The sequence below is a fragment of the Dryobates pubescens genome, chromosome Z (assembly GCF_014839835.1).
Source record: "Dryobates pubescens isolate bDryPub1 chromosome Z, bDryPub1.pri, whole genome shotgun sequence".
Classification (NCBI taxonomy): domain Eukaryota; kingdom Metazoa; phylum Chordata; class Aves; order Piciformes; family Picidae; genus Dryobates; species Dryobates pubescens.
The window spans coordinates 6,046,914-6,056,669 of record NC_071657.1 but is presented as its reverse complement, the minus strand read 5'-3'; the positions used below and the strand labels follow the sequence as shown (position 1 = coordinate 6,056,669).

Sequence of the window (9,756 nt, the reverse complement as noted above, 5' to 3'; positions counted from 1 at the left end):
TCCACAGTGGTCTACAGTGTACAGCAGGCAATAACACAGTGCTGATCTTCTTAAAGATACAGTTATTGTCATTAAATAATAATATAAAAAGAAAAGATAAAAGGGACCCCCTAGGATAAAAATTGGTTTCTGATCCTTAAAATTATTAACAGATGACATCAAACCTTCCACCTTCAAGAGTTCAGACTACCTAAATGTCAAGTTGGCAACTCTATGGCTCCCAGAAATGTGCTTGGAAAGCTTTCTGTTGGTTTGAAAGAGACATTTGGCTCAAGGGATAGTCACACACGATGGGATTTCTTCCTGGTGTTTGCAGTAGCAGCTGCCAGACATTGGCAAAGGCCTTACTGTTGGTGTTCTGTAGAGAAAATACTTGATTTAGCAAGGAAAACAAAAAAAGGCTTAAGTTTCCTTATAATCCTTTCAAGCTTTCAACACCCAACTCAGTTTCTAAGAAAAAGACATAGCATCACACTACAAATTCCTGCTTCATTACACAGGCAAAAAAAAAAACCCTTACCAGACTGTTAAAGCCATCCTTTCAATTAAAGAGTAACTGTAAGTGATGTAACAATACCTATGGGAGGTAAGCAGGAGCTAAGCCTGCAATTATCTTCGAGCAAAGCTTAGATCTTCCTACTTTGTGATGCAGAATTTAGTTTTAAACTCAAAAGAGATTTGCTGAAGAAAAACTCATAATTCCAGATTCTGGATTATATTCTGCTCAGTTAAAAATAGTCATCACAAAAACAAAGCAAAACAAAGCAAAGCAAACAAGCAAACAAAAACCCACATCATTCACACTAAAGGAGGAAGGAGAGAAAAGGAAAACAAAAGAAAAAACACCCAAACAAATGAATAAAATAAGAATAAGGAAAGAAAAAAAAAAAAGGAAAAAAAAAAGAAAAAAAAAGGAAAATAAAAAGGAAAGGAAAGGGTCAAGGAAAGGAACAAGGGAAAAAAAGGAAAAGGAAAAAGGAAAAAAGGAGAAGGTAAGGAAAAGGGGAAAAAATGAAGATGGAGGGTAGGGAAGGTTTGGGAAGGGAGGGTTTGGGAAGGTTTGGGACGGGGGAAGGGGGCAGGGGGAAAGGGGAAAGGAAAATTACTCCTTCAAGGAAAACAAAGATAGTGGAAAAGATGGAAAGGGAGAGACAGGAAAAACAATGGACACACAGAAAGGCAAAGAAGAAACACTATAATTTCAGCATGCACACCATCTGCCAAGGTGAAAGAGTCAGAAAGCAGCAATCAATTTCAAAATGACCATGTTGTAAAGCTGCAGCCAGTGCTCTCTGCCAAGTTTGGTGGTAAGGTCTAAGGAGAGGCATACCAGCAAGAGGTTGCTAAAGGCCTGCAGCGGTGACTTTTGGCTTCCATCATTAATTTAGAAGACAACAGTCAGAAAGAGGAAAGAAAGAAAAAAAAAGACATCACAGAGAAACCAGTAGCTCACAAATGAAATATATAGGTTTCATTGTACCCTGCAAAACAGTTACAGTATCATAGTATCAGTCAGGGTTGGAAGGGACCACAAGGATCATCTAATTCCAAGCCCCCTGCCATGGGCAGGGACACCCCACACTAGATCAGGCTGGCCAGAGCCTCATCCAGCCTTATGGCAGAACATACCTCCATCTTTGCAGTGGACATCCGCTTCTCCCTTTGTAACCTACAGCAGTACCATTTTCAGAACTGCTGACTGCAAGCCATGTGCTGCCTGCCTATGCAGCTGTTCATTTTTGCAGGTCATGGAAGGCATCTGGAGATCCTTTCACAGTAAAGCATCTAATGCGTGGATTGCAATAGCTCCAAAGAGTGTGTGCATCACAGAAATACACTGCACTGGCTTGAAGATAACACCACTGTTATTTCAAATGAAATCACTGCTGCCCAGAGGAAACTATTCAGAACCAAATGCCCAAGCAAAATAAAGGGGTAATAAATCTATTGTTTTATCTAACAGCTTTCTAGTCACAACCATTTCTGTTTGTAATAGGTTTGACTCATTCATGCTCACATTCTGCCCTTTGTTTTTTACCCAGTTTAAGATCTGATCTTTCAGAGCTACATTTACTATGCAGGGAGGGTGGTGGGGTGGGGAATTTTCCTTATAGTTAGCTCCCAGAGAGATACTTTTTTGAATTTGATATTTATCTTACAATTTTCATAGCATAAGAGAGGGAACTATGCATAACCTGGACTTTTATCAGACTGTAGAGTAGATGAGGGCATCAATGTTAGTAATTCTGCTCTTTAACCACCTTGAAATTGCTTCTTTACACTCAGTCATGTAAAGTATGGATTTTCCACATTTAAGAGATTCTTACCCAGAACTGGTGAAGGAAGTTTTAAAGAATAAGAATTCATCTGAGGGGAATAAAATATGCTCCTTATGAAAGGCAAATGGCAAAAAGGCACTAAATCCACTCCACTCTTCCACAGACTCTATAGGCCAGCTGCTGTCACTTCAGTTTCATTGCATCCCTGTAGTGTCATAGCAATAGCTGTGCATCAGAAACATTCACGTGCCAAGGTACCACAAAGCCAAAATCCCCAACTGCAGTGTTTAACTAGACTGACTTTATTCCCTTCCACATGCATCTTCTGTCAAGATTACTGAATGAAATGCTTCCTTCCATTCTGTTACTCAAAGGCACAGGCTATTTTCCTTTCTTGATTTGAAGTATTTCTTCTTTTGCAAGGGTTATTTACTCCTAATGAACTAATTCTTCTCTATTACATAAACTGAGGTGGGGCTGGTTATGTTTGGTTGGGTTTTGGTTTGCTTTTCTGTGTTTTCCTTATTTGTTTGTTTGCCTGGATTGTGTTGTGGAGTGGGGTTTTATTTTGATGTTGCTGGGGGGATTGGGAGGGGGGGGTGGTGGTTATTTTGTTGGGGTTTTTTTGGTGGGGGGTAAGCTTGGGATTTTTATTTGTTGTGGGTTTTTCCCTTGTGGTTTTTGTTTGTTGTGGGTGGTGGGTTTTTTTGGTTGGGTGGGTTTATTTTGTTCTGTTTTTTTTTTTTTACTCCAGCCCTCCAGTATATGTCCTGCCTGCTTTCCACACAGTTATTAAGAAGCCTGCAAGAGCTGACGTGCATCTTCTCAGGGGCTTTTTTTTTTTTCTCTTTTTTTTTGGACACACAAACCCCATTAAAAAAAATCAGTATCTGGCAATTTAGAGTCTGGTATTCATCACAAAGAACCTGACATTTGATAGAAAATGTAAAGTAATAACAGTCTAGCTGATTTTACTTCCAGTGCTACGGGAGTTGCTCCATCCAGTGTTTTCTGTCATGGTTCCCTTGTTCTCAGTCTATCTGGTAAAGTCTACATGTACTTTCCTACAGGGTGCAGCTGCTGCAGTTTCCCCTCCCACACCTTGCACACACTTACAACCATATGATGCATGCATGGTCCAACACAGCTGGAGCAGAGCCTTTACCAGCACCTCCCTAAAAAGCCACAGCATTGACATAAGAAAATGGACAGCCCACATGCTGACTTTTCAGCAGAGTCCTTTCAGCGTGTGTGCACTAGAGTGAGACCTACAGAAAATGGGCAAGAGCAGGATTTAGTAAAGCAGGAAATACACACCCAAGGAAAAAGCAGCATATTGCTGTTATTGAAGCACACATATGACCACATGTAACATTTCAGGAGAATGGACTGATTCCTTGCTTTGACACAAAATAAACTGACACATTCAGACTGACTTTCTTTCTCCCTCTTCAGTTTGGGAATCGCTCCCTTGCAATTCCTGAGATAACAATGCCTCCTGCTGTATGTCATCTTACTCCACTGCTGTTTAGTCTACTTCCTCCACTCAGACTGCATCCTCATGTGTCTCCAATAAATGACATTTTCACTGAAGAATAGGTTAGTTTTTTTACAACAATGTTTGAAGGAGGAGAAAAACAAACACAAGAGTCTTAAACTTTATCCAAAGGACTTACTTTAGAAATAGCCAAGCATTAAATGCAAGTGCTCTTTAATTACCACTCAAGATTCTAGTGTAGTTATGATGTATTCCAAAAATTGGGATAATGACCTGACAATATGCTCCCCCGGGCAAGACAAACCTCTACCAAATACTTCCCCCCTCCACATTCACATACAGTAGCTTCACATTTGCACATGCTGAAGACCCTTCACTCCCTGCTGTGCATTACAGCAATGAAGTTTAAATGCAGGATGCTTATCTAACAAGAACTGAAAGAAAACAGAGGGGATATTATCATATTAAAGGAAAATAATAATAATAATAATTCAAAAGTGAACAATTACTCATTAGGGGTTTTTTTTGCATTCAGATATATTTTTAGTTTTCTTCTAGTGCAGCTGCAGAGTGGTACCAAAATCCAAGGAACATTCAGCAGGTTCAGCAGTGCTAGCAGTACCTGAAGGCCTATATGAAGGTATAGGAGTCCAATAACTGGAAACTAGAGAAAGCCTGGTGTCTCATGAGCAGGCCATTGATGACAATGATCAACAGCCCTAAGACACTGAGTATCACACAGCACCAAAACACATAAAGCAAGAGGAATTGAAACCAGTTTTCTAGCTTCTTCAGACAGCCTTCCTGAAAAATCAGGTCCAAATGACTCACATCACCTGTGCAGCCAGAAGACCTCTCCTTACAGCAGCTTTTAGGGACACGATGGCTTTCACCTGGAAGATGCCAAGAGGAATCTGTTGTCTTCAGCCAGTCTGTGTAGTTTTGGACTCCACAGCAGCGCAGCCTCCTCTGCATCTTATCCATGACTCTGCCACTAGGATCCTTGGAGAGTGTCCCATTGTATTGGCTGACAAGGTAACGCATAGCGCTTCTCAGCTCAGAAGATGCCTGAAGAGAGTGGAACCGTGCCAGAACCGCTGAAGACACTTCTAAGCAAAGAAGGATCAACAGCAAGTACATGAGAGTCCCTTGTCTGTAACGGGTGCTCTTAGCAGAAAGAGACATAGCCAGCAATCCAGTAGGTAGTAAGAAAATTGCAACTGCTACAGCCAACCAGCCAGAGAGAGACAAGAAAGACTCCTGAAGTAAAGATTTGTAGTTCCCACACATCAGGATCACAGAAAGTCCACCAAGGCCCAGAGCTGCAGCAGAACACCAGAGGATGTATCCTAGGAACTTCAGCAGATACTGAGAAAGGGTCCTGTGCCAGGAGTCATCATAGCACCACCAAGGCATCAGAGCTCTAACTCTGTTCATTCTGACCAGTTCCTAGCTACTCCCTCCCTCACCATCACCTTTTAAAAGGCCTCCACCCCACTTACCCAGGTGCAGCAGATAACACCTCCACCCAAAGCAGCTTTCAAGGGAGCAACACTGATGAGACTTCCTCAGCACAAGGACTGACCACATGCTGCTGTTTGTTCAGGACAGCCAGCAGAAACCAGGAGTGTATGTATGTGCTGATCTTACTGCCCAGAGGTCATTTACTCCTCTGTCGTGGGATGCACTTGCATCTGGAGGAGAACAGCAGGGATAAATGAGACACTCTTTGCCTTACTGCATTCCTGTGTCAAAGAGCTACATGTAGAGAAATAGTCAAAGTGATAGCCAGCAGGGCTAGTTCAGGTCACTTAGGCTGTCCAGGTGAAAGAGGTAATCCAGTTGTCATCCAGCTAGGATGGCAATGAGGGAACAATTTATTCAGAGTTATTCAATCAGAGACCTCCACAGGCAACGCCCACCTTGTCTCATTATCCTTCCCAGTACACTTGCCACTCATTGGATTTTATGAGGGGCATAATGATGTTAATAACATTTTACCCTTTTTAACTCAGCAAGATTTCCATGCAGACAGCTTCAATTATTCAAGACACCTGGGTGAGGAAACCCTGCCACTCCACACAGGTACCCCCTCAGTTTAAACCACCAGTGGGGTTGGCTGTGTTGTAACAGCTGAGCACAAACAGTATGAGCTGTATTAAATTTCCTTCTGTGTAAAGAAACTGGATTATACTCTAGCTAAATGACTTCACAGGAATCCCAGAGGGAATTATTGCCACTTGTCAGCCAGCAGAAGAGCACTGTTACTCAAAACATGTGATACAGAAGAGCCAAGCAGGCTGGGAAACCTGCACAAAACTCGCAACACAGGCACTGGGAAGACGGATCCCAAGGCCAACAGTGATTAGCTAATCATGCTAATGGAGTCTCATAACACCTCCTCTGTTTCTCAGGATGCCAGAGCAAAGCTAGTTCACCAGAGGTACAGGAGAGAGGAGGCAGAGAGATGATCCTCATTTACAGAAACACCAGTCAGTGCTCAGATCCCTGGAACCCCAGGAAAGTCTCAGCAAAGACGATGATCCCACATCTGTCAGATGTTTTGCTGTTGTGTATGCTGTGCACACACAGATGTTGGGCTGACTCCCATCAAAATGTCTTTCTGAGTGCTGTATAAACATGTCATTGAGGCTAATTATTTTAGAATGAGATAGATGGCTTTTATTATTTTTAATCCTGCCATTAACAGTAATTAACATGCAGTGATTAACTTGTTAAATCTTCACCAAATGCTTCTTTCAAAGCTGTTCTAGGACATGTGTTTTCCTGCAACTGTTCCCTGTGTCTGCCCTTTCTCCTGCTCATCTTGCTGCTGCTCTCAGCCCTCCTGCTGTACTGAGTTTGCTGCTACTCACTCATTCTCTTGAATGCCTTTTTCTCTGATTTCTGTGCTCTATATCAGGGAAAGGGAGAAGGTAGGAGGGACAGAGAGGATTTCCCTTCATGCCTGCACACACAGGCATACAAAACTGGCGTAATGTATCCAGGATGCAGAAGAAACATCAGAAAAGTGTGAGGAAATATATCAGAGACACACCAAAAAATATTGTGGGGATTAAGAAGTGCTTACTGCTTCCTCAGAAAAATGTAATAGCACATGAACCTGCCTTTTTATAAAGCTTAATGAGCTATTATGGAATTAGTTTACAATTAGCTTATTCTGCAGTCTCTGAAATGTATTTGAAAGGCTCAAGCTACATAGCAGAGAGTTTCTCTGCACCTCTTGTTCATTTCAGCCATCCCTTCTCTGAAGAGAGAGGAGAGATTTCAGTGGCTATTAAAGCTTACAAGGTCTTATCTTTCTAAATATTCCCCAAACATAATAACTTCCCATTTATTTAAATCTGACTCTTTGAACCATTGAGAGGTTTTTTAACTTCTTTCAGAAAAAGAAATAGATATCCCTCTTGAGCTGGGGAACAGGGAACTTCTGGACAGCGTCCAACAGAGGGCCACAAAGACTACGAGGACCGGCTGAGAGATCTGGGGCTGTAGGAGATCTTTTCAGTGATGATCAGTAGCTAAAGGAGAGCAATCATGAGGTCGGAGATGGGCAATTTGCAGTGTTGGCCACTGATAAGACAACAACCCCATGCAGTGCTACAGGCTGGGGTCAGAGTGGCTGGAGAGCAGCCAGGCAGAAAGGGACCTGGGCGTACTAGTTGACAGTAGGCAAAACATGCAGTGTGCCCAGGTGGCCAAGAAGGCCAATGGCATCCTGGCCTGGATCAGGAATAGTGTGGCCAGCAGGAGCAGGGAGGTCATTCTGCCCCTGTACTCAACACTGGTTAAGCCACACCTTGAGTACTGTGTCCAGTTCTGGGCCCCTCAGTTTAGGAAAGATGCTGAGATGCTGGAACACATCCAGAGAAGAGCAACAAAGCTGGGGAGGGATTTGGAGCACAGCCCTGTGAGGAAAGGCTGAGGGAGCTGGGGTTGCTTAGCCTGGAGAAGAGGAGGCTCGGGGGAGACCTTATTACTCTCTACAACTACCTGAAGAGAGGTTGTAGCCAGGTGGGGTCTGGTCTCTTCTCCCAGGCAACTAATACCAGAACAAGAGGACACAGTCTCAAGCTGTGCCAGGGAAAGTTTAGGCTGGATGTTAGGAAGAAATTCTACACACAGAGAGTGATTGCCCATTGGAATGTGCTCCCCCGGAGTGGTGGTGGAGTCGGCATCATTGGAGGTGTTTAGGAGGAGACTTGATGGGGTGTTTGGTGCCATGGTTTAGTTGATTAGGAGGTGTTGGATGAAGGTCTCTTCCAACCTGGTCTATTCTATTCTATTCTATTCTATTCTATTCTATTCTATTCTATTCTATTCTATTCTATTCTATTCTAATGGGTGAATGGTACAAACTTAAAGAAAAACTTCTTTGCTGTGAGGGTGCTGGAGCCCTGGAGCAGGCTGCTCAGAGAGGTTGTGGAGTCCCCTCTGTAGAAATCCCAAACCTCCCTGGATGTTGTGATCCTGGGCAGCCTGCTGTGGGTGACCTTGCTTGAGCTGGGGGGGTCAGACTGAATGATTCCCAGAGGTCCCTTTAACCCTCCTTATGCTGGGATTCTGGCATTCTGTGATATGGCTGTGGGAGAGGGAGAGTGGTGAAGTAGCTTTTGTAAGTAGAGGGGTTAGTGCTGCCACAGGCTCTAACACTTCCACTTTTGCCTTCATGCTGGTTGAGCCACAGAGAGCTGTGAGCCAGCTTGCAGCACCATGATAAATGCTGTCCCTGCTTTCTCTGGAGTTGTTTCTGCTTATGAGCTGATGAGTATTGAAATTCAAATGTGAGTGTAACAGATAATACATCTTAGATAAACTGCTTTCTAGACTACTGCTGAAAGTATAATCCTTCAAGTTAATAAAATGCCAACTGTGTGTTTCATTGTTCATTGCTCATTCATTGTTCTAGCAAGCCATGACTGACGTTGAGTGGCTGTGATGTGCCAGAAAGGTCAAAGAGGTTTGTTCCACATGGAGCCATGAGTGGGACTGGAGAACCCATCAAGTCAGCTTTGTGGCTGTGCAAATGCAACATAGGCAGATGACTAGGCTCATTTTAAATTACGTGGACTGTCATACAGGTTGATCAGGGAGCACATCTGATCTCTTCCTGTAATGGGAAACAGTTCAAATCAAGATGGCTAGCTAGTCCACTCTGATTTGCGTGAACCAGAGGAAACCAAGACATGACCATGAGATCTGGACATGGTTAAACAAAGCCCATCTTTCTGTGTTCTAATGCAAACCTCACACAAAATGAGACAGGATCTCAAAGCCATGCCCTCAGCCATTGTGTTCATTGTTACAGTGACAAAGAAGAGCCCTAAAGCTGCTTAAGAACAGCTGGCATTTCCCCTGCAACCCACACACACATGAAGCTGCTGAAGGTGGACCTTGTAGGTGAAGTAAAAGTACTCTGGAAGAGGTCTGATTTGAGACTTTACAGCCATTTGGAAAGGTTTTGTTAAGTTAAAACACACCCATAGCATAGGGTATGACTTTAAAGCAAAGAGGATTTTTTCAACTTCATTTACTCCAGCTTTCACATTCACCTTCACCCACCTCACCCACTCTCCTGACTCCCTCAGCAGGTGGAGGATGGTGTGTAGCCCAGCATGGCTGGCAGATCCAGAACAAGTGTTAAATGCTTTCACTCACTTCCTGACCCTGTCTGCAACCTCTGGTACTGAGTAACATTGGAATGGGCTGCCCAGGCAGGTGGTGTGGTCAACGTCCTTGGAGATGTTTAAGAAAAGGCAGGATGAGGCACTTGGTGCCATGGTTTGGTTGATTAGTTAGGGTTGGGTGTTTGGTTGGACTTGATGATCTTGGAGGTTTCTTCCAACCTGGCTGATTCTGTGATTCTCTGTATCTTTCCCAAGCTGAAGGGACTTCATGCACAGTTTCTCCAGTTTCCAAGAAAAACCCTGTTTGTATGTAAGGTAAGGGCAAATGAGT

The 9,756-nt window shown here is 43.3% G+C and overlaps 1 protein-coding gene across 1 annotated transcript; it reads right to left on the bottom strand.

The window, feature by feature from the left end:
- Positions 1 to 4,407: 4,407 nt before the first annotated feature.
- On the bottom strand, positions 4,408 to 5,214 carry LOC104298589 (tetraspanin-3). Its single transcript, XM_009898678.2, has one exon. The coding sequence runs from the start codon at positions 5,212 to 5,214 to the stop codon at positions 4,408 to 4,410; it is 807 nt and encodes a 268-aa protein (XP_009896980.2).
- Between the last annotated feature and the right edge of the window lie 4,542 nt (positions 5,215 to 9,756).